The 25,284-nt window shown below is 38.8% G+C and overlaps 2 protein-coding genes across 4 annotated transcripts in view; one reads left to right on the top strand and one right to left on the bottom strand.

The window, feature by feature from the left end:
• Eif2a (eukaryotic translation initiation factor 2A) overlaps positions 1–19,430 on the bottom strand; it is a 33,459-nt gene extending 14,029 nt beyond the window's left edge. The window contains exons 1-6 of one of the 3 annotated variants that reach the window (XR_005500352.2): positions 19,274–19,430; positions 12,794–12,863; positions 6,632–6,706; positions 4,595–4,713; positions 2,442–2,541; positions 1,870–1,952 (exon numbers count right to left, since the gene is read on the bottom strand). Coding sequence is in view for 2 of the 3 variants with exons in the window: in NM_001399818.1 (NP_001386747.1) it covers positions 1,870–1,952; positions 2,442–2,541; positions 4,595–4,713; positions 6,632–6,706; positions 12,794–12,863; positions 19,274–19,301 (475 nt within the window). In the remaining variant the exon portion in view is untranslated. The remainder of the gene's footprint in view (positions 1–1,869; positions 1,953–2,441; positions 2,542–4,594; positions 4,714–6,631; positions 6,707–12,793; positions 12,864–19,273) is intronic. The other 2 variants (NM_001399818.1, XM_063282412.1) reach the window with 2 other exon arrangements.
• A 59-nt stretch (positions 19,431–19,489) lies between these two features.
• Serp1 (stress-associated endoplasmic reticulum protein 1) lies at positions 19,490–23,473 on the top strand. The gene is given in 3 exon segments (NM_030835.2): positions 19,490–19,940; positions 20,215–20,290; positions 21,574–23,473. Coding segments are annotated over 3 exon segments (201 nt in total). The 5' UTR covers positions 19,490–19,856; the 3' UTR covers positions 21,615–23,473.
• Positions 23,474–25,284: the final 1,811 nt, after the last annotated feature.

Genomic DNA, 25,284 nt, shown 5'->3' with positions numbered 1-25,284 from the left:
GTTATGAGCCACCATGTGGGGCTGAGAATTGAACTCAGCACCTCTAGAAGAGCATTCAGTGCTCTTACCCACTGAGCCATCTCTCCAGCCCCTTACAAGTATTTTTTAATCTTGCAACTTTTAATCAGAAGTTATCAGCACAAACCTAAATAATGCAGCCTCCCAAAAGAAAGAGAAAGTCTAGATAGATACCACGATTACCACAGTGCAATAAAGCCCTAGAGTCAAGGCTGTAGTCTGCAAATACTGCTTTCCATAAAAAGGATTCGGCTGTCTTGGATGTATATCAGGAAATATGTGAGGCAGTCTAAAATATCTTATTATAGAGCAAAAAAACTATATCCAACTAGCAATTTATACAAGACTGAAAACATGTTAAATTAATGAGAAATAAAAGCAAACTTCAAACTATACAAAAACACAAAAAGACAAATGATTTTTTGAAATAATCTACTGCTGCACAGATATAGGGGTATAAATCTTTAATCCCAGCACTCAAGAGGCAGAAACAGGCAGCTCTGTGAGTTCAGGGCCAGCCTGGCAAACAACGCCAGTTCCAGGATAGTCAAGGCTATATAGGGAAATGTTATCTTAAAAATCAAACACACACACACACACACACACACACACACACACACACACACACAATTAAAAAGAAACAATCTGGGGTTGGGGATTTAGCTCAGCGGTAGAGCGCTTGCCTAGGAAGCGCAAGGCCCTGGGTTCGGTCCCCAGCTCCGGAAAAAAAAAAAAAAAAAAAAAAAAAAAAGAATCAAAAAGAAACAATCTATTATAAGGGGTGAAAAAGAGATTGAGAGGGAATCTACTAAAAGAAATTTGAGGGTTGGGGATTTAGCTCAGTGGTAGAGCATTGCCTAGCAAGTGCAAGGCCCTGGGTTCGGTCCCCAGCTCCGAAAAAAAGAAAAGAAAAAAAAAAAAAAAAAGAAATTTGAGAGATATCAAACTGATCTTGAGTTTTAAAACTTAATAGAACATTTGCAGTTAGAAGTTTGAACAATAATCATATTTAACTAGTTATGACAATTATATGGCTAAGTTTTAAAAACTAAGGGCCCACCCTAAACTTCAGTGATACTGAAATATTTGTTTGGCTTTAGCTTAGTAGAAAAATGATAATTGAGTAGATGTGAGAAGTTAAGATGTGCCGCGGTTGACAATTACTGAAATAGAAATTCTATAACATAAGACACTTTAGGGCAGGTGTGTTAGCTAATATACGCCTTTAATATTAGCATTTGGAAGGTAGAGGTAGGGAGGTCACTGTGAGTTCCAGGCTAGCCTGGTGTACAAATTAGTTGTCCTGGAATTCACAATGTAGACCAGGCGGGCCTCCTACACATAGATCCATGCCTCTGCTTTCCAAATGTTGGGATTAAAGGCATGGGCTATCACAACTGCTATGGCACATGCATTTGATCCTAGAATTTGGAAGGTAGAGGTAGGAAGATCTCTTTGAGTTTCAGGCCAGCAGATCTGTGTAGTTTAACACTGTCTCAAAAATTAATCAGTTAAAAAAGTTTAAAAATAAACAAATTTTAAAATTGTATTACAGAATTTCAACAGCAAGAACAAGAGAGGTATTCTAATATTTTAATAGCTATTGTCTATTACCTAATAGTATAGTTATTGTAAAAAGAAAATCTTTATGCTCTAGAATATCACTGGCATTCAGATTTATGCAAATAAATAAATATCAAGTATAAACACATCAATTATATTTAGGATGGTCCTATGTTGTCAGGTAGGAAAGGAAAACTATAATCCTAGCACTAAAGACAAACAAATAAAAAACTTTTAAAACTGTATTTTAAAATAACTAATAACATTATTTAGTAAGTCTTTCCATACTAAAATTGTTGTTCTCAAAGAAGTGAACTTCATTGTTAACATTCCGGGCACAAATAATTTCATCATCTGACCAGGAAGGACACCTGTGTCAAAAGAAAAAAAGAAATTGGAAAAAAGAAGAATCATATTAAAGCTTATGATGCTGTTTAAGATAAAACATTTACATTGTGTCTGCTACCAACGATACTAATAGTCTTATTAAATTGTTGTAGCTTAAAAAAAATATATTGTCCCTTTTTACAAACTAAAAATGATAATATTTTTACTATAATATATTCCTATATACTTAAAAACCCTTAAAGACCTAGATTTTGGTCTAACTCATTTTCCAAGTCAATATCAGAGAAACAAGTGTATGTGATGACATTAGCTATATACATCACTTTACAGGCTGTAGAGTACTCAGAGGTTAAGAACACTTGTTCTTGTAGAAAACCAGAATTCCAGAAGACCTGAAGTCTTTTGTTGATCTCCAAAGTTAGTAGGCATACATAAGGTATAAATACATGCAGGCAAAACATTCATACAATCTAAAATTTCTTAAAAATCACAGTTTTAAAGCATTTAGTTACCAATTCTGCATTTTTTTCTGTATGAAAGATTTTAAACATGTTCCAGTCTTCACGTCATAAAGTTGTAGGTTAGGGGTCCCAGCTGTACCATCTTTAGAAGCTGCAACAAAAATATTTTATAGTGATTGTCTTCTAACACTTGTGACTGCTTAACTTACTTGGAAAACAAGATTCATGAGAATCCAAGCCCCTTGACAGAATAAAACCCTGAGGTTTATAACCCAACAATGAACCATTATTATTTATTTATTCAAAAACTGTCATTGTTACAGAATGGGTCCCCCCAAACCCCTTCTCTTTCCCTTCTTTTTATGAGACAGGGTCATATATATACTGGATTGACCTCATATTCCTATGTAGTTGAGAGCGACCTTGAACTTCTGATTCTCTGAGTGCTGGAATTACAGGCTGTGACACCTCACCCAGTTTACACAGTGTTAAGGATCAAACCCAGGCCTTGCGAATGTAGGCAAGCACTCTACCAACTGAGTTACATCCTAGTCTCTAATAAAATGTTCTTAAAACAGCTTCTATATAATGTTCCTATATTATGTCATGTATAGCTAAAGCAGGGCTTTATAGAAGTTCACATAGCATTACCATTAGATGGCTTTAAATGTATCAAAATAGCACACTGTTCTCTATTCTTTTTGTTCTTGGAGACAAAGTTTCATTCTAGCTAAACTCATCCCTAATTGACAATCTTCCTCTAGAATCATAGGTACGGAACTGTTACAACAAACACTTCTTTGATAGCATATCTACTGTACTGTCCTTTTCTTAAAGTTGACTAATTCATTATTATTCCAGATCTTTAGAAATGTTTTCTAGCCAGTAGTGACTTATTTTCTAAATTTTCTTTGCAGTTCTTCTTCTCCTCAATCTAATAACTTACATTTTTTCTTCATATCCTGAGGTATGTTATTTACAATCAACCAGGACCTAAAAGTATTAAAAGTAAGATCCTAGATATAACTCAATTAGCTTTAAATTGGATGTCATCTTGAGCCATGCATTCTGTCTAACTGGAACACAAGTCTCTTTTTAATGAATCATCTTTTGAAAAAAAATTGTTAGTTTGAGTTTGAAAGAAGCTCTCTCTATATAGCTCTGGCTGTCTTGGTACTCACTATGTAGACCAGGCTGGTCTTGAACTTATGAGATCCACCACCTCCTTAATCATGTTTGTATTATGTATATCCATACTAAATACATGCTTCTACCCACCCAATAGCTTTCTTGGTTATTATATTAACTGCCAGAGTACACAGTGCTTTTTTTTTAAAAAGAATTATGTATGTATGTATGTATGTATGTGTATATATATATATATATATATATATATATATATATATATATATATATATATATATATGTGAGTACACTGTTGCTCTCTTCAGACACACCAGAAGAGAGCATCAGATCCCATTACAGATGGTTGTGAGTCACAGTGTGGTTGCTGGGAACTGAACTCAGGACCTTGGGAAGCGCAGTCAGTGCTCTTAAGCTTTAAGCCATCTCTCCAGACACAGTGCTTTCAAGTAATTTTTATTTTGCATAATGGGTAGAAATACAGAAGTGTTTCTATCTAGCAATTTAGATAACAAAAGCCAAGAGGAGCTGCCTTAAAGTGATAAGGTTAAAGTCCTTAATTACTTAATGTAAGCAAAGCTGCATGCTTAAAACAGTAAAGTTATGGACACAGTACAGTAAGTACTTAGTTAAGATGGAAAGGGGACGTAGCTCAGTTGATAGAGTGCTTGCCTAGGCCGCATGAAGCCCTGGGTTTAGACGGCAGCACCACGTGGATGGACAGGTGCTATATAGCTGAGATCCCAGCATCCAGGAGGTGCAGAGGAAGACCAGAAGTTGAAGGCCACCCACGGTTACGAAGTTTGAGGACACCCAGGCTACTTGGTGTGCAGAGGGCTTAAGGGATGTGGCTCACTTGCAGTCTCAGTCTACATAAGGTCATATTCCCTGCAGATGGCGGGGTGTGTGTGTGTGTGTGTGTGTGTGTGTGTGTGTGTGTGTGTGTGTGTCGGGGTGTCTATTTGACCTTAAATTACTGTCTTACAAAGCTATAAACCTAGTTTTTCTCCCACCAAATGTAATGCTCCTGTTAGAATATTTTTATAAGGGAAAATACTTACTAGTGTAAGGCTGCCACGTTGCCAGGACAGTGTTGTTTGGTGAAAATTCAAGGCAAACTGCTTTTGGGAGGTCAAAGGAGTGCAGTAGTCCCTTGTTAGCGACATTGATTATATTCACTCTGGTTTCAAAAGAAATTACTTCAGCAAAATTACCATGTTATAACAGCCAGCACCAACCCAAACATTCATACCTCTTTTCAAACATAGAGCACTTCATTCACTTTTCATAAAAGATACTTTTCAGGCAGTTCCAAATAATACCAAGGGAACACTTAACTTTAAAAAACGTAAAATTTACCCCAAAAGTATTGAGAAATAGTACACAATTAGCAGAAAGATCCAGACATGATAGGACTTCCAATGGAGTGAGCACCTGGCCAGGCTGCAGAGAAGCTGAGGGTCATTAAATCAAAGGGAAGGCAGGCCTGAGGCAGAATGGAGATGCCTGCTTTTTAAATGTGAAGAAGTAGTTATAACAAGTTGGAGAAATCTGTAAGCAAGTCTACTAAAATCTCAAAAGTGGTCTAACACATAGGTCTGTTAAGAATTACTGTGGTGGATTGGGGATTTAGCTCAGTGGTAGAGCCCTGGTTCGGTCCCCAGCTCCGAAAAAAAAAAAAAAAAAAAAAAAGAATTACTGTGGTATAATAATGACAAAGTGGCAGGAGTTGCAGAATAAAAGTCGTGCCCCATTGCACACTTTGTATGCTTCCTACAGAACCCAAGCACAGGCCAAACCATGTTCTGTAAATCTATTGGATTCCTTACAAGCATCATTATTTTGATTTTACAAATAAATTCATTTAGACTAAAACACAAAATCAAATGAGTTGATCTGATCAGCATATGAGGGATAAATGTTAGAGCCAGGCTTTGGGAATCAGTTTGTCCTGACGTACTTTCCTATATTAAGTTCCAGGGTAGAACTGCAGAGGTAGCTCAGAGGCCAGAGGACCCTTGTTGGAGTGCCAGCACTCACATGATGAACTCCAGAACCAGGTATGATGGCTCTTCTGGCCTCCAAGGGCAGTACACAGATGAACGTGTGAGCAAAACACCTACATAACCCACATATATGTAAATAAATATTTAATTGAAAAAAATTGAGCTGGGAATAGCAGCACATGCCTTTAATCACAGCACTCAGGGGGCAGAGGCAGATAGATCTCTGTGAGTCTCAGGCCAGTCTGACCTACATAGTGAATCTGAGGATAGCCAGGCCTATGTAGAGAGAACCTATCTCTAAAACAAAACAAAGCACCTTTAACATTGTGGCTAAGGTTTAATTGTTTATATATAAAACGGAAGCATTTTATAGTTAGAATCAATAACTTAAAAAGTGAATCAACTAATTTAATGCAGACTTTAATAGTTAATTAAAAAAATCACATTTGATCTGACTTTCAGAAGATTTTATATTACCAGTATAAAGAACTGATCAGGGAAAAAAAACTATTCAATTCATACTTACAAACTAATACATATAGTTTACTCTCTTTTGAAAAGCCTAACAGGGGTTGGGGATTTAGCTCAGTGGTAGAGCGCTTGCCTAGGAAGCGCAAGGCCCTGGGTTCGGTCCTCAGCTCCGGAAAAAAAAAAAAAAAGAAAAGCCTAACAGTATAACCATAATGTGGTTAAAAATAACAAGAAAAATAAGCAACAAATGGTTGAACTTTTTTTGATTTGTGAAATATTGTAGTGATTTTATGGAAAACTCAAAAGAACTAGTTTTAAGAAAATATGACCATTTAAAGAATATCTTAAGAGGCCAATTTTGTAATATGATACTTTAACAACACTATTTCAAATAACTTTTTGGTTTCCTCAGTAATAGTTTTTCTGACATTAATTTTTAATTCTAAGTCACAACATAACTCAATTCCTGGCATATATAAAAATACCTTGAAGATGTTCAAAGTACTCACAATACACAAGAAATAGACTTTATCAATGATATCCAAATACATGCATTTCAAATCATGCCAGTTATGGTTATATTCATGCTACACATAAAATTTTCAGCAAACGAATACTAACTTTTCTCCATTGCTCCAGGCAAACAATGTCCCATCCTTACTAAAAGTATAGACTTTGCAATTTTTTCCAGGTTCTCTGAAAAAAAAAAAAAAAGTTCAAAGGCATTAATAATATGTCTTAAAAATCCAATTAAACTATCTATAATCCATTAATTCAATGTCTTAATAATTTACACAACTTTTAGAAAATATTCCAAAATGTTATTATCTATTTAAATATTTTACCTTTTAAGAATATAATGTCAGCAACCATTGTAAAGTATTCTGGAAATTGGTTTTACACAAGCAGGAAAACCTTCAGAAATAGATCACTTTCAGTGTGGTGGTTTGAACGAGAATGGCCCTTATAGGCTAATGGATTTGAACATTTAGTCATTAGGAAGTGTCCAGATGTGAGAAGGACTAGCAAAGGACTGTGGCTTTGTTGAAGGAAGTGTGTCACTGGAGGTGGGCTTTGAGGTTACAAAAGCCCAAGACATGCCCAGTGTCCTTCTCTTCCTGCTGTCTGCGGATCTGGATATAGAACTCTTAGCTCCTTCTCCAGCACCGTGCTAAAAATAGATTTAACCTATGACACTGTAAGCAGGCTCCTGTGAAATGCTTTCTTTTATGAGAGCTGTCATGGTCATGGTGTCTTTTCATAGCAATAGAACACTAAGAGAGTCACCAAAGAAGCCAAAACAATTAAACTGAATGTGAAGTAGTTAGCTGTCATTTCTGAGCAAGCTGAGGTCCACAATACAGAACTACCTACAAAACAAAACACGTGGAAAGAATGCCCTTGAGGACTCCTGCATCTGAAAGACTACATTCTCCATCAATTCTGTGTGGAGACTTCATGTATAAAAACAATACAGAGGCCTTAGGAAATCAATTTTTTTATATCATCTGTGGAAATATGACCAGTGTCACCATTCTAGCAAGGAATGAAAACTGTGAAGTACTATAGTGCTCTATAGAGAGAAGACCACTATGAATACATATAATGACAAGGAGGACCTAGCCAGCCATAAATGTATGTGGGTAAAAAGTACATGTTGTGATGGTTTGTATATGCTCAGCCCAGGGAGTGTCACTACTAAAAGATGTGGCCCTGATGGAGCAGGTGTGTCACTGTGAGTGTGGACTTTAAGACCCTCATCCTAGCTGACTGGAAGCCAGTCTTCTAATATCAGTCTTTAGATGAAGATGTAGAACTCTCAGCTCCTGCACCATGCCTGCCTGGACACTGCCATGTTCCCTCCTTGATGATAATGGCCAGAACCTCTGAACTTGTAAGCCAGCCCCAGTTAAATGCTGGCCTTGAATAAGACTTGCCTCAGTCACAGTGTCTGTTCACAGCAGTAAAATCCGAAACTAAGATACATGTCTACTGGTGTAATGACATTAAATAAGAACTTTGTGGCAAACGATGTTTCAATTGCTAAGTAATAATACACCAAGAACTGATCAATAAACAGTCCTTTAAATAACACAACTTAATTGATTTACCTTAAGATTTTTTTGGTTTCTGTTTTCACTAATGGTAGCTTATACTGACTTAACAATGAAACTTAGAAAATACTTTTCCCACAAAAATATCTATGAATAATGTTTTTTGTCCTGTCATAGTACAATTCATTCTCCAACCTTAAGACAGAAAATTTCTATTATCCTTATTAATTCCACCCATATTTTAGCCTGCTCCAATCTACTCATTTCTATCTTCCTCATGTTTGAGTCCACAGTTATACCTTCACTGTTATAAACATGTTTGTTTACTGAGGCAAGGTTTCTCCAAAGTTTTTCTATGTAACAGTCCTAGCTGTCCTCAAACCCATAAGAGATCCTCCTGCCTCTGCCTCCCAAGTGTTGATGTTAAAAACTAATTCATTTTTTGTTGTTGAGATTATTTATTTATTTATTTATTTATTTATTTTGGTTCTTTTTTTCGGAGCTGGGGATCGAACCCAGGGCCTTGCGCTTCCTAGGCAAGCGCTCTACCACTGAGCTAAATCCCCAACCCCGAGATTTTATTTATTTTTATTTTAATTTTTGTTGTGGCCTGCCCCGAGCATAGCTATTGCCATGCTATTTCATATTATTGCTGTAATATGCCTGCCAGTCATTGGCACAAAAAATAACTTGACTCAGAGCAGAGTCATGCTGACCACATACCCTATTATGTTCTGTATGTTATGAGATCTGTTAGTCTCAAGAAATTCCACAACCATAAGCTTCACTTAGGGCCTATTAAATTTTCAATATAATTGTCCCATCAAAAGGTCAATATAGACTGTCATGTCTAAAATGGTTTGAGTCAGGGCAGACTACTGAGTGGCACTTCCAGCACCTGCGTATGAGCTCACTGTAGTTTTGCAGTTTAGCCTTTCTGAGTTGGCCTGAGAAATATTCAGCATGCAGCTTTCAGTTCTTGAGTCTGAAGCTATTTTGCCCTGGTCGACAAATCTTTGGGTGTTCAATAAACCATTCCTGTCTGAGATTGGTGTTCATGTGGTTTATGGGGCGACTCCTGAACCCCAACAACTTTATGAGTGTTTTGCCTGAATGGAAATCTGTGCAATACACACATGCAGTGCCTGGGAAAGACAGAAGAGGTCTTCAGATCCCCTAGGACTGGCGTCTCAGTGGGCTGTAAGTTGCTGTGTGAATGCTGTGAACTGACCATGGTCCACTGGAAGAGCAGCAGTGTTCTTAACCACTGTGTCATCTCTTCTTCCCTCACTCCTTTCCTTAATCTTGGTACATGAGAAACGTCATTATTTCCATAAAATATATCTAATAATAGATATAATTATAAATTATGCTGATATAATTTATTTTTGAGGCAGGGTCTCACTATGTAGCCCCCAGCTATCCTGGAACTTACTATGTAGACCAGGTTGGCTTTTAACTCACAGAGATCTCCCTGCTTCTGCTACCCAGTCAGCAATATTTTTAAATAAAAAAAAAACTTTAAGTAAATACAAATTATAAGCACTCATTGCCAACCTCAAACACTAACATGAACAAAACATCAGAGGCTAGAGAGGTGGCTCAGCAGTTAAGAACACTGGCTGTTCTTCCCGAGGAGCCTGATTTGATTCTCAGTACCTCAAGCTGGAAAGACCGGCTGCCTCATCTTCTAACACCACCACCTGTTTTCAGACACTAGAGGGGTGGAATTCACACTTGAACATGCTACTTCTACCCTCGCTATTCAATGTGTGGGAAAGGAGTGGTTCTGACATTAGATTACAAATAAACACTAAAGCATGCTGTCTAGTTACGGATGTCTTAGGGGTCCAACTACAAGCTAGGTACGTACTTCACTCAACTAAATCCAACCTTTTCCACACAGCTGATATATCTTAGAGCTTGAGAGGCAATAGTCTAAATGCAAAATTTCTTTCTGATTATGAAATATTCTTCCTACATTGACTACCACATCCTTTAGAGTCCGTATTCATCAACTTTTCTGGTACTATGAAATGTGGGGCTTTTAAGCCTCGTATGGTGGCACATGCTTTTAGTCCCAGCAATCAGGAGGCAGAGGCAGGTGGATCTCTAAGTTTGAGGAGAGCCTGGTCTACAAAGCAAGTTCCAGGACACTGAGGGCTACCCAAAGAAATAGGAGATGGGGGCGAATACAAAGAAAAAAACCCATAAGGTTTTTGTACCATAGATACATAAGGTATGGAGGTGGAGATTTTTTTATGGAGTATTTATATTCAATATCTTTATTCTCCAGTATAATTTTTAATGTTCAAATCGGCCTTTTTAGGTCAGCATTAAACTCTTTCTAGCTGATTCCTGTGACTCTTTCATTACTGCTTCCTGCCTTTTACCTGGACAAAACTAGGAATCAATGTTTTACTTAAGATTTATTTGTTTGTAGTGTACATTGCGGGTGTTCATTCAAGCAATGGGTAAATTGTTGCCACTGGAGGCTGGCGGGGTTGGGGGCAGGGGGTGTTGGATCTCCTGGAATGACATTTATAGGAGGTTGTAACCACTTACTGTGGGTGCTAGGAACTGAACTTGGGTCATCTTAAAGAGCAAGTGGCTTAACTACTGAGCCACCTCTCTAGTCCCACAAATAATTTTGTAAGAAGCAATAATGAGCTCCTATGGATATACACAAGTCTCTTTACTCATGCTAAAATAATTTAGATCCTAATGAAATTAATATAATTATTCTAATTGTTAACTTTGACTGTCAACTTGACTGGCTTGAGAAATATCTAAAAGATTAGCAAAGCACACTTGGGGGGCTGTGTAAATGAGATCATGTCATGTCAGCTCTCACCTACTGAATGGCTTAATCCACTGATAGGTTCAAAATGTGAATAGAGCATTGGAAAGTGGCCAAACTGGAGAAGATGGGCTCTTGTTGGTGGAAGGTCACTACTGGGCATATTCCTGGGGTTACATCTTGCCCTGGTCCTTTCCTGTGGCTGCTCTGTTCTGCTTCCTGGCTTCCATAACATGAAAAGCCCCCTCTGTGACCTGCCACTATTATGTTCTGCACAAGTGTAAGGGACCAGTCAACCACTAAGTGCAACCCAAATAAACTTCATTCCTTTGCTTACTCAGTTATTTTGGTAATAGCAACACAAAGGTAGCAGAATTACTTTATGTTTCAATAGCCTCAAGGGACAATATCAATTTTTAGTGAACAATAACAATACTAAATGTATTCAATAATTTTGTAGGTCTTTATAAAATTATACTGCCTCAACATAAGCTAAATTTACCTGTTTCATTTAGCCATTTTAATTATTCTATTCTTATCCAATTTTATTATTTAAAAAAATTAGGGGTTGGGGATTTAGCTCAGTGGTAGAGCGCTTGCCTAGGAAGCGCAAGGCCCTGGGTTCGGTCCCCAGCTCCGAAAAACAGAACCCAAAAAAAAAAAAAAAAATTATATGAACCAACATCAAAAATATATAACAAAGTTCATTCACAGTCTCCTGATTATATATTTTGTCACATATTATTGGTTACCATTATTTAAAAAAGATTTATTTATTTTATGTCTGTGCATACACTGCCGCAGTCTTCAGACACACCAGAAGAGGGCACTGGATCCCATTACAGGTGGTCGTGAGCCACCTCTGCAAGAGCAGCTGGTGCTCTTAACCTCTGGCCATCTCTCCAGCCCCACTGGTTATCTTTCTTATTCAGTTTTGTGTTATTTTCCTTGGTTTCTTTCTGGGAAGAACACACGTGTATTCATACACGTTATCCATATACATTCTACTCTCTTTTTTATGCCACTTCCACCTTCTGGCAGCATAGTGATCACTAATAGTGACTTTACTAATCAAATTTGCAAGTTTTTCTCATTCTAGAAGATGAAACTTTTCCAAAATGCACACTCATTTACATTAAGCCTTTAATTAGTTCTTTCTTTCCTGCTCTGTTTTTTAAAAGAAATGATCTGTTATATGTGTGCATGTGCAGAAGAGTGTTGTATCTACAGAAGCTAGAATTTTTTTTTTAAAAAGATTTATTTATTTCATGTATATGAGTACACTGTAGCTATCTTCAGACACACCAGAAGAGGGCATCAGATCTCATTACAGATGGCTGTGAGCCACCATGTGGTTGCTGGGATTTGAACTCAGGATCTCTGGAAGAGCAGTCAGTACTCTTAACCGCTGAGCCATCTCTCCAGCCCCAGAAGCTAGAATTATAGGCAGTTGTGAGCACTTGCTGTGGGTGCTGGGAACCTAACTTGGATGCTCTGGAAGAGTAGTGTATGCCCTTCACTCTCTCCAGACCCTAAGACAATGATTTTCAAGTCCAAAGATTATTTTTCTTGATTAAAGAAATACATATTCTTCCCATTTTGTTAATAAAACACCCCAAGAAACTAGCATATCTATTATTTTTCTTTCTTAGTCAATGGGCTGGAAACATGGCTTCGCAATTAAGAACATTCACTGCTCTTCCAGAAAACCTCACTTCAGTTTTTAGCACCTACTAAATAGTTCACAACTGTTGTAACTGCAGTCCTAGGGAACATAACACGCTCCTCTGGTTTCCATGGGCACCACTCACCCATGTTGCTTAGACACATAAATAGGGAAAATACCTATACTCACACAATAAAATATTTTAAGAAACACACCATCAACAAAAATCTTTCAGTGTGCATTGTATTTGACACAAGCTATACCTTGGAAGCACTGTGCTCTCTGTGAAGTGTGGGGGTCCATTCACCATGTACAGTCCTTCTGATCCTCTGACTAAAGAAACAGTGGAAAAAAGGTTGGTTACTGTGCTGAGAAACACCCAGCTTTATTATTGAATGTTACTCAAAAGCCAAAGGCTATCAAAGTACAAAGAACTCATGGAACATTTTTTTATGCTATAGAATGTGAACGTTTCAAGTCTATTTTGCCTTTTCACATAAAATCATATAGCTGGATAGAAATAAATATGCAGCTTAAAAACCTTAAAACAGTATCACTGTCAAAACAAAAGTACCTGTGTCACAGTAGAAAGGCTAAAACTTAGCTGAATACAGTTAAGCAAAGAGAACAGTATCAAGTTCAAGCAATCCCAGGGAAAGATAAGAAAGAACATCAAAACCCAGAAAGTTTTGTGGGTAAGAGAAGCTGGAAAAGAAAACAGGCTTCAGACCTAGAAGAATATGGAGACTGAAGTAATGTTGGTCTTAAGTATCTTAAGAAGAAACCTCAAGAGTTTTTCTTGCTGATTTCTAAAACCAGATTGTTGCAGTAAAAATTTAAAAGGAAGGTTTTCTATCAGTTCTCACATGCTGAATCTGCGCGTTCTAGCTGCTACTCTGCCATGAGGTCTGCAAGCTGCCGTCTCCCTTAGTCCAGAGGTCCCTTAGGTGATAGTCACCATCCTCTCAGGCATGTGTGTGTGTGTGTGCACACACTCTCACACACACCCCTCATTCTGCAGGCCCTCCACGTTCTCACTCCACTCAGGCTACAGAACTAGATCCACACCCTCCAACTGCCTCTCAGCCATTTCTTTCACACACTTCCTCTTCTGCCCGGTAAAATCAAAATTCTAGAAACTTGTAATTTAGCAATTAGATTTACATGTTAAATTCTCAATCCACAATACATCCACACAATGAACTTACAACCAATTGATAAGGATATAAACTGCTCACCTAGATAAGATAAATTTGCCTATTACAGAAATCCATCCCAGCTACCTTAGCAATCCAAGACACCCAGATCTGAGTCATCCTTCCAACTGTCCCCATCTTGATTCTCCTCCTTCCTCCCCTCTCCTACCTTATAAAAAGTTTGTCCCCCCTCCATTCTCTACTGTCCAATCATGTATCACCTTGACATCAACCTACACATCACCCTTTCTGTTTAATTTAAAAAAATTTTTTTCTCTCAAATGTAAGCTGTGCACAACTATTACCATTTGAAAATTAACTAAATGACTGTGTTTTCTCAAAGTTCATTAGCTTGGGTAGGCTATGAGGCTAAATTAGTCTTCAACTCCGTCAGAAATCTGAGAACGACTAATATTACCTGAAATTATGAGAAGCACAAAACAGAGCTTCTAAAACTTAGCCAATTTAAAGAGATCGCTGATCACCTGGACAGTCCCTCATTCCTAAAAACGTTGGAGCATCAGTCTTCAGCCTTCTGGCCCAGCATCATCTGACAGACCTTTGTAATGCAGAATTTTGATGGGCTGATAATTCTGGCTCAGCAAAGATCATCAGTCACCTATTCTGCATAATGTGTCCCTTTTGGGACAGTATTTGTCTGTAGATTAATTGAAGCAATTCTTGCCCAGTGGCTGTCTCACCACAATTGGAGCAACTCCACTGATGCTCAATTTCTTCTTAGAATCCAAGAAGGGGTGTTGTCATGAGCAGACAGGTCTCTAGTCAAATGATCTTTATCCACAATGTCATATTCTGTGGACTTCGGCATTTTGAAAAGATCAATCTGGTTTAATGGAGAAAATGAACTGGATGTGGGGAAAGTATGCACTGCTCTCACCAAAAAGGGTATGCATTTTGTTCAGAGTGATGTCATGGGTATGAAAAGTGGAAATGTAGATGTAAGATGTAGAAAAATGTAACAGGACTTAGTGAAGAATTGCTACTTTAACAGCACTTTAAGCAAACAAAAGAAGAAACTATAACCAAAGCCCATGGCTTCCACTACATTTGCATTTCTGCTAGTTAAAAGCTTCCCTCTTCTCTTAGTTACTAGGAAGCAATAAAGTTAATAGCTGGGGTGGGCTTAGCTCCAATTCTAATCCTTTCATTTCTTTATTTTTCCAAGAACTGTTAAGAGACACTTATTAGAAAAACACATATCCTGACTAAGAACTAACTAGCTCAGTTATCAGGTGGGACAAAGGAACATCAAGCTAGAATGAAAAGCCACATCTTTACAGAGTTGCCAGCCTAACAGTAGAAAACAAGTCAGTAAGCAAATGTAAGCAAACAGGTGGACACCACTTTCACCTCTAGACTACCAGCTGGGCTACTTTGGGAAGATAGTCCCTACAGATACCAGACAATAGAATGGAGCTAAGCTGCTTTGTACATTTCAAAACGGAGACTGTACACAATGGCTTACAGACTATTTGATGTGCTTCTGTGTGCCTTCACTATGTGCTAAATGTTAGGGATTAAAAAGACGGTCTTCAGGATGATTTCTACTTGGGTATGATAACACTCACTTATCATTTCAGCTCTGAGGTGACTGATACAAGGACATACAGTTTGAGGCCAGTTTGATCTACTGCTATAATTTAATCAAATGCTGAAGATATCTAAAAAACTATAATGATACTTGTAAAATGTCCCGAAGCAAAATATGTCCTAGATTTTTAGTTCTGTAAATTTTTTCTTTTTGGAGACAAGGTCTCATGATGTAGCCCCATAAGGCCTAGAACTCTCTATGATGACCAGGCTGTCCTGGAACTCAGAGAGGCCTCTCTCCTAAGAGCTCCTGTGCTCAAGGTAAGTAACATAAACACATTATAAACACATTGTTTTTGTCACTGTCTTGCCCTTTCACTTTGTGTGTGCGTTAATCAACTTTATATGCCTTTAGGGAAATATATGTACCATGGAGTTACCTCTATAGCCCTCAAGTTTTATTCTTTACAGCATTAAAATCCTGCTACCACTCAGGAAAGCAGTAGCATTTCTCAGCACAGATCAGTCAAACTGCTGCAATTTATAGAAGATACATTACGATTTAGAACAGGCCCCATTGTCTTAATGCTATAATTAATTAAAAAAAATCAATATCTCATTATGTAGCTTTGGCTGGCCTGGAAATTTCTTAAGTAGACCAGACTGACTTTGAACTCACAGAAATCTAACTACCTCTGCCCTCTAGTGCTGGGATTAAAGGCTACCATACCCAGCATAAGTTACATGTTTAACAAACACTAGAGGAATAAACCATAAATAAAAATTTCAAATTAGGGAGTTTATTGAGATCATACCTTAGTTGTACATAATGTAGAAATTTAGCCAGTGTAAGGTCACACTCACAAAGGTGTAGCAGAATATAACACACTAAGACCTTTTTCAGAATTTATATACGAATCTAGAATAGAATGGCAAACTGTCAGTATAAAACATGAATGTGATCCTACGTTACTCTCACCAGCCCAAGTACATGGTCTTCAACTGATGGAGAAAGGACAGGAATGCTTTTTCTTACTGCTACCTGTATCTCAGCACTTTCCCAGCTCTAGTGACACTTTTCATCAGTAGCACAGAGATCTCTATCTTGTTCATCTCTGGCAACATTATGGGAACTCAGGATATTCTAGACAACCAAAGGGGTTTCCTACACAATTTGTATTTAAGATCTATACCTCATCCTAGGGCAGATAGTAAATGCCAAAATAACAGAGATAAGAAAAAACAGCAACAAGAGGAAAAACAAGACCCACATAAAACACACTCTCTAAAGGAAAGAATTTGGGATTTCTGTTGGGAGTGCTGGCCAAATAAAGAAAAGTTCTTTTCTTTAGAGTCACTTAGCTGGTTGAATATCTGCCTGAGGATAAATCTGTCTCCTTTAATAAAAGAAAAGCAAGAATCAGGAAATAGAGAAAATAGGTATTTTTTGGTTATGTGAATACTTAAATTTATTAACATTAAAGCTTTTTAAAACAAGTGTTTAAAAACTCAAGTTTCACGTGTTTTGGTCTTTTCTTATTTCTGACTTAGAGTCATAACAATAAAATTCACTGTTAAGCTACAATTACTTACAGGTCTATAAATCTTGGAAATATACATTAAACAAGATTTAGGATTTTAAAATTTTACTTAAAACTAAGAATGGTTGAAAGAGTAAACTGTGTTCTACTGGTAGATAATAGACCATGGAATGGAAATATCTGGGTATAATCCTGACACTGCAAATATGTAATGTAAATCTGGCCAAGTAATCTTTGGGTATCTAAGAATATGATACTATGAGAGTGTGTCAGAACAAAGACTTTAACTTAGACTCCTGTGAGAAAAATTGTTACTCTGTTGATTTGATTAAATACAATCTACTCTTCATTAGTTAATTAGTTTAGTGTCCTTTACTGGGTTCTGCATTAGGTGCTGAAAAGGTAGAGATGAATAAGACTTTACCCCAAACATCAAGAATTTAACAGTCTATCAGGGAAGGAAAATAGCTGAACAAACAGAATTTCCTTCGTGATAAGTGGAAAAGTAGTGAAAAATAGCTCACAAAGCAACCGTCCAGAAAGTGTGGGAAATTGCTTTAAGTAGCGTGCCAAGTCAACAGAAAGAATAGGATAATTCCAAAGAATAGCTTAAAGGGCTGTGACAACTCAGTACTAATGGGACACAAAATAAGGCGGGATGCCCATGCAATATGTCAAGAGCTGTTCTAGGATTGTAAGAGATCCATATGCTGGGCTAAAGAGGATGGATTTTACACTGCCTCAGAAGGGCAGAACATTTAATCGCTTTTTAAAGTAAAATTTAAATATTCAGTTAGTATTAAACCTCTAAACAAAGTTATCTTTATGAAATTAGAGAAACAACTGATTTAATTACAAAATCATGCCATTTAAATAGTGTCAGAGGGCTGGAGAGATGGCTCAGCATTAAGAGTACTTGCTTTTCTTCCCGAAGAAATAAGTTCAGTTCTCAGCACTCACTTAAGGTGAGGCCCACAACTCTAACTCCAGCTCCAGGGACGCCCACACTCTCTTCTGGTACTCTTAAGACCTGTGCTCCTGGGCTGGAGAGATGGCTCAGAGGTTAAGAGCACTGTCTGCTCTTTCGGAGGTCCTGAGTTCAATTCCCAGGAACCACATGGTGGCTCAAACCATCTAAAATCAGATCTAGTGCCTTCTTCTGGCCTGTAGGCATACATACAGGCAGAAAGCTGTATGATATATACATAATAAATACATGTTTAAAAAAAAAAAGACCCGCGCTCTTGTGTACATGCTCAGATACAGACACACAAATAAATAAATAAATCTAAATATAAGAAAGCAATCTGTCGGGTGTAGTGTTTAGAAGATTATAACTAGCATTTTATAAATATTTGGTGAATAAATTATGGTAGTCTAACTGAACACGAGTAAGCACGGATCTTAAAGTGTATTCCTAGACTGGCAAGAAGTATAACAGTTTTGCCATGGCTCAGAAGGACGTAACTTCCAATTCACAAAAGTAAGACTTATGTCCTAGTGATTTTATCTTTCTTCCTACATTGTTATCAACGTTTTTTTTCTTTCCCAATTCTTTTCTATTTGAATTCTTTTGTTTATTCAAACTTACACACCCAAGCCCTACCATAATATATCATAGCACCTTTCCCGGTGTTGTCCAAGTTTGTTTGTTTGTTTGTTTGTTTGTTTTTAAAGATTTATTTATTTATTTTATATGTATGAGTATAACGTAGCTGCCAGACACATCAGAAGAGGGTATTGGATTCCATTATAGATGATTATGAGCCACCATGTGGTTGCTGGGATTTGAACTCAGGACCTCTGGAAGATCAGTCAGTGCTCCCAACCGCTGAGCCATCTCTCCAGCCCTGTTTTTAAGCACCATAATCAGTGTCAGCTTCAAATTCCCAGAGTCTTCTACTGTTCTACTTCAATTCTCACAACTGCTTCACCTGAAAACATTAGACTATCATTATCCTGCTTACTTTTGCCACCCTAAGCCAATCTTCATCATGAAATCTAACTTATACTAGCAATGCCTTGCTCCCTATCGAGTTCCACAAACCTCATAAAAATAGGGAGTACATAATTTTTAAGTAACATAATTACTTAAGTTCAGATGAAATGATGTGGAGTCACGTTTCTTCTATTATATAGGCAGATGACTTAAGAAGGGTCCGAGCAGCACCAGTATTACAGACCAGAAGTCACACATCAAAATCGTACTTTCTGTTACCTGTCTATTCCTATAGAAGTTGAAGAACGACGGATGGATAACTGGGAGGAGGGAATATTGGAGACGGAGAATTCACTTCCCATTGGCGTGCTATTGTCAAATAAACCAAAAGACAGTCTGGTCCTTCCAGGAGAAAATGCAAGCCAGACTTCCTAGGTCTGCTAAGTAATTCTCCAGCACGAAGACACAGAAAGAAACCACTGTAAAGAAAGAGTCTCTCGCGCTTTCGGAACTCACCTGTCAACAGCGGTGTGGACGGCGCCATCTTGTCCCGGAAAGAGAAACCCATGCGCTGGGGTGAGAGTTCAATAAAGGCCGAACCCGGCCTCTACACGTCTCCCCAAGCACAGTGACTGCGAGTTGGTGTTTCCGGCGCCGCCAGCCTCGGGGCCAATTCACTTCCGGTTTCCGAGTGCGCACGCGCAGCTCTGGCTCCTCGCTTTCCCGAGCGTGGAAGGGCCTGGCTGCAGCGGCGGCCGGCCCTCGCCCTCCTTCTCTGGAGCGGGCGGAGTCCATACTTCCGCGGGGCGGGGTCTGCCCAGTGCTGACGTTGGCAGCCGAACCCGAACTAGTTCGAGGTTGCCGGCTGCACTGTCGGGTGGTTGGACTCTTTCCTCCCGGTCCTGCGGCCCTCTTTCTCCGGCGCGCCGCCCCTCGGTTGCTCAGACCGCTGTGATCGGAGGTTGCCGGTGCTCCAGCGCTTGGCGTCCCGGCCCAGTGGCCGTAGGCGGCGTAGGCACCGCGAGCCGAGCCTCCCGGTGGCCGGGGAACGGCAAGCGAGCGAGTCCGAGAGGTTCTTGGGGCAGGTGGCGCCGCGAAGATGGTCGCCAAGCAGAGGATCCGTATGGCCAACGAGAAGCACAGCAAGAACATAACTCAGCGCGGCAACGTCGCTAAGACCTCGGTAAGGAAAAGCGGGCACCCTTCTCCATGCTGGGGCCGGGGGCTGAGGCCCGCGCCGGGGCTGGGGCCGGGGCCGGGGCCGGGGCCGGGGCCATGGCCGCGGCTAGCTCTCTCCAGACCCGCCTGACTCCGGACTCCCGCTGCGGTGGAATCTAGGGTGGGAGGAGAGATCTGTGAGTTGCTGGTCTGGCCATCTGGCCTGGGGTGCAGGCCATGGGAGTCCGGGATCCGAGAGTGGTTTCTCTGCATTTGAAACTGGGTTTTTCTTTTTGCAGAGAAATGCCCCCGAAGAAAAGGCGTCGGTAGGACCCTGGTTATTGGCCCTCTTCATTTTTGTCGTTTGTGGATCTGGTAAGTGTTTGGGGGCTCTCGTGGTTTGGAATGACGTGGATGAGTGACGAGTCTTACCCGCGTGGTTTTCAACCCACCTGCTGAGAATTGTTTCTAGTGAACCAGATTACTTGTACCACAGAGTGTGGTGCCCCAGAAATTCTCTTATCTTGATTTGTGTTCATAGAAGATCAAAAAAGAGATTATATCTTCCTAATAATCCCTTAGAAGAAATTAAACACCAAATAACTCTTGGCATGAGTGATTTGCATTGTAACTATCAAAAATAACTTAACGAACATTGTGAACATCTGGATACTAAAGCAAGACTGAACGGTACCAGCATCCAAGGTCTCTATGTCAAAAAGTATATAAAGTAAGACTAGCACAAAGAACTGATTTTTCTGTAGAGGAAACATACCTGTTTAAAAATTTAATGTATGAGACAAGTGTTTTCAGGTAAAATTAGTTATTTAAGACAACCTGCTCTTAAGGTGACAGACCTTTGCCTCTGCAGATGTATTACAGAATGCCTTTCTGCTCTGTGTGTCACTTTAATATGCAAACTGTTATTACTGAGGCAGATGCTTTTATTTGCCACACTCTATAGTTACTGAGATTTTCAGTTGACATTTTCACTTCGCCTTTTTTCAAAACTGAACAACCGGAAGCTTTCTTGATGTGTGGCCAAGAGCCAACCAGTTTATGTAACACAAAGATTATTGAATTTCAGCTTTGTGAGAATGAAGAAATGTGCATATATTAGGAAAGCAGACCTTTAAGGATATGTAAGAAATAAACTGAAATAAAACCTGTGGTAGAAAAATGTTTTGGTGCTTTTGCCGCCCCCCCCCCCCCCCCCCCCCCCCGCGGAGCTGAGGACCGAACCCAGGGCCTTGAGCTTGCTAGGCAAGCGCTCTACCACTGAGCTAAATCCCCAACTGTTTTGGTGCTTTTAAGTTATCTAAAATTTCACATCTGGAAGCTCTCTTGTACGTCTTACAGGTAAAAGTCAAAGACCTGCAATTAAAGAAATAATTTGAGTTGAACGTGTAGCTCAGTTGCAGAGTACTTACCTATCATGCATTACCTACCATCCCCAGCAGCACAAGACAGTAATCATTTAAAGGCATTTAATTGTTTAATTATGATAAGCCTGCTTTCACTTATTAGTAAAGTTAGATTAGCATTTGTAACTGACTGTACGATTACTCTGGATTCTCCAGCTGCTGTAATAGATTACTTTTTAGTTGAGAGGCCTGTTTTATTCAACTTATTTTAATATTTGCTCTTTCTCTCCACAGCAATTTTCCAGATTATTCAAAGTATCAGGATGGGCATGTGAAGTGACTGACCTTGAGATGTTTCCATTCTCCTGTGAATTTTAACTTGAACTCATTCCTGATGTTCGATGCCCTGGTTAAAAACAATTCAGTAAATCACCCTGCCTCAGAATGACTTTTTCATATCAACCTTCATGTGTCATTCCAAGGTTTCTTCAAGAGTCATTCCAGGTTTGCTAGTCCATGCCACAGTGCCTTGCAAAAGCACCACATGAATAAAGCAATAAAATTTGATTATTAAGTTCCAGTAGTAGACCATACTTATTCAGTACAGAATGAGTTTTATGTGGTTATTAAAACTTATGACTAATTAGATTAAATCTGTGTAGACAGGGTATAGATTTTGTTAACCCTAATGTGTAAATGCAATTAGCTAATTTAAATTTTGGAAACTTAAGGTTTTATATAGCTAGGCACTTTACTACTCTTGGATTGAAAAAGCACACTCCATTATAGGGACATGTAACTATCCTATAATCAGGTGCTTATAAATGGACAACTACACGGCCTAGTTTTACCACAATCATTGTCACCTAAATTTTTTTAAAAACTCCTAGGGCATATGTAAGTGGAGATGCTCACTGCTGCATCTGTTTCTAATGATAATGTTTCTGTTACACAGCCTTGAGTTTTGCATGAGTAAGTATAGTCACCTAGGATCCCATTTGAGACTGGGTTGAGCATTTTGTAACTTAATCAAAGTGACTGCAGTTTCACTAAAAGCTATCATGGTGAGATGAAATTAGGGATGGTTTGCTGATGTCATACAGATCAGAATTAACTTATCAAGGGGTTTACTGTGTAGAAAAAAAGTTAAGGGGAAAAGTCTACAAGAAGTAAATGCCTTGTCAAAATATGTGGAATCCTGTGTGCCATATGATATCTTAGCATGTGAATTGCACTTTTAATACCAAAAAGGCACATCAACTAAAAAGTTATGATTGAAATGCCCTTAGGGTTCTAGGTATGTCAACCTAAACTAGCATTTGGAGTTAAATGAATTTACTGATAAGGATCAGTCTAGTCTTCCTCTGTATGACTTAGTAGGTTGTGATTGGTCAGATTTCCTTTTTACTAACGGTAAGGGTGAGAGTGATGAGGCAGGTTTGAGGTTTTCTGGTACTATTGAAAACTGCAAGTCCTGACTATGCACTTAGCCAGAACTTGGTGTAGACACCAAGCAATATCTGTGTATGAATTGGAAGAAACCTGCTTATGTTTGCTTTGTTATTTGCCTCAGGAGATCTCTTTTGAAATAAGCTGTTTTCAAAGGAACAGAAGGGAAACTTGCTACCTGTTCTGAGAGCAGTGTAAACCTCACAGGACTTTGGATCCCCTCAGATGTAGAGGAGAATGAAGGAAAGGAATAGTTAGGGATGCACAGGAATTTATCTGTCTCTGATCAGGAAAGAAAGCTGGCTATGGGTCTGCAGGGGCATGACTGATGGTTGTCTGCCTCTTTTCACCCTGTAAGTGAATCCCTGAACTGGATTCACTGAAGCAAGTCTTGGTTAACTAATTCTATTTTACTATAACTTTAAAAGTGAAAAATATTCTCTAAATTTATAGCAGGTGCCTTATTTCCTTTGAATCAAATCATTCCATACCAGAATTTCCCTTGGTTTACTATTAGATAATTGGCTTTAAGATACTTTTGTTTTGAAACATACAGTGTTTTAATTGATTTGTTAAATTGCTGTAGCCATCAATCATTTCACATTTGTAAAATACATTCCCTTTGTATCATGTAATTTGCCTATTCAGTGCATTTTATATTCAGGTTGGGTTATGCATATTTGGGTCAATGAAAGTTGTGTCTGTTTGATTTATGCTTTAAAAATAAAGTTCCCTGGATATTTGATGCTTTTGTGGTAAATTTTTTGCAGGGTTCCTATTTGAACTTTTCATAGTTCATAGAAAATTATTTTAAAGGAATTCCTGTACTTAGCCTGACAGTGGTGGCACATGACTTTAATCCGAGCACTTGGGAGATAGAGGCAGGCAGATCTCAGAGCTCTAGACAAGCCAGGTCTACAGTGTGAGTTCCCTGACAGCCAGGACTACTACACAGAGAAACCATGTTTTAAAACACTGGAAGAAGAAAGGAAAGGAAAGTCTGCATTTAAGTGTCTTAGGGTTTCTATTGCTACAGCTAAACACCATGACTAAAAAGCAAGTTGGAGAAGAAAGGATTTATTTGGCTTACGATTCCATACCACTCACTGTTCATCATCAAAAGGAAGGCAAGACAAGAACTCAAACAGGCAGGAACCTAGAGGCAGGAGCTGGTGCAGAGTCCATGGAGGGATGCTGCTTACTGGTTAGTTGTTCTTAATGGCTTGCTCAGCCTGCTTCCTCATAGAACTCAGGACTGGTTGCCCAGTGGTGGTACCACCTAAAATGGGCTGGACCCTCCCCCATCAATCACTAATTAAGAAAATACTTTATAGCAAGACCGTATGGGGGCATTTTCTCAAGATTTAGGTAGCTAGTTTGGTGACAAGTTAACATAAGACACATTAAGTCAAAAGAAATAATACCATGGGGTGTATGTTATGTCTGTAATTAGGCTGAATGGTAGCAAGAAAAAGTATAAAAAGCCAGAAAATTCAATACTTAACCCACTTAGCATATCCTTACTAACCAAGTTTGGCTCAAGGCAAAAGCACATTTCTTTTATCCTATTTTATCGTATTTTATATTATCCTGTAATGCTGGATACAGAAAGGAAATTAATTTGCCCAAATAGTGATTTAGCTCTGTCAGAACAGAGATACCATTTCATTGTATGTGCTTGGTTGGATACAATGTTGCTGGCAGTCAGGTTTCTAAAATAAAACACGGTTTTCATTGTAGCAGGATACAGTGTCTGGGGCTTTGGCTTACATTCTTGTGTATACCTCTATATTCAATTGTGGGGCCACTTGGGTTCCTGATGAAGCTACTGGTGGGATTTTAGAGATACGGGACAATCACACAGAACTTTTATTTCAGGACTTATTACCAGGTCTATCCATAAAACAGTGCTTGACATCTGTAAACTTACAACATCATGACATTCTCTGTTTAGAAGTCACCTTAAATTTGATTTGCTCTCCACCAAACTCTCTGTGCCTTAGTTTCTTTCAGATTGATGTGATGAAATACTCTGACAGAAGCAGTGGAGGAGAGGAAGTGACACAGGGTTCCTTTCTGCTCGGTTCCATGTCATAGCAGCTGGAAAGTCAGAGCTGCAGGGACTTGAGGAAGTTGTTCATATCACATCTGTAATAAGGAACCGAACAATGAATACACATGTGCCAGTTCTTTTTTTTTTTTTTTGGTTCTTTTTTTTTGGAGCTGGGGACCGAACCCAGGGCCTTGTGCTTCCTAGGTAAGCGCTCTACCACTGAGCTAAATCCCCAGCCCCTATGTGCCAGTTCTTAAAAGGGAAAAAAGCCCCTGGTCTTTTGATGATTCAAACCCATGCATGTTGCAGAAACAAAGACAGCAGAACTGTGGGAAGTTTACAGACAAACTGCATTTATCCAGTGATTACAAGTAATATGAGGTAGAGCTGTGACTAGAGTCCCACTGTCCATCAGCAAAGGCATAGCTGTAATGGCTACAGTGGTTCAAAGGAAACATGTAAGTGATGCATGAGAACAGCTTTGCTGGGGAGCAGAAACAAAG

Source organism: Rattus norvegicus, chromosome 2 (assembly GCF_036323735.1).
Source record: "Rattus norvegicus strain BN/NHsdMcwi chromosome 2, GRCr8, whole genome shotgun sequence".
Lineage (NCBI taxonomy): Eukaryota > Metazoa > Chordata > Mammalia > Rodentia > Muridae > Rattus > Rattus norvegicus.
Note: the sequence above shows the minus strand (reverse complement) of the source record. Positions and strands in the feature narration are given on the sequence as shown.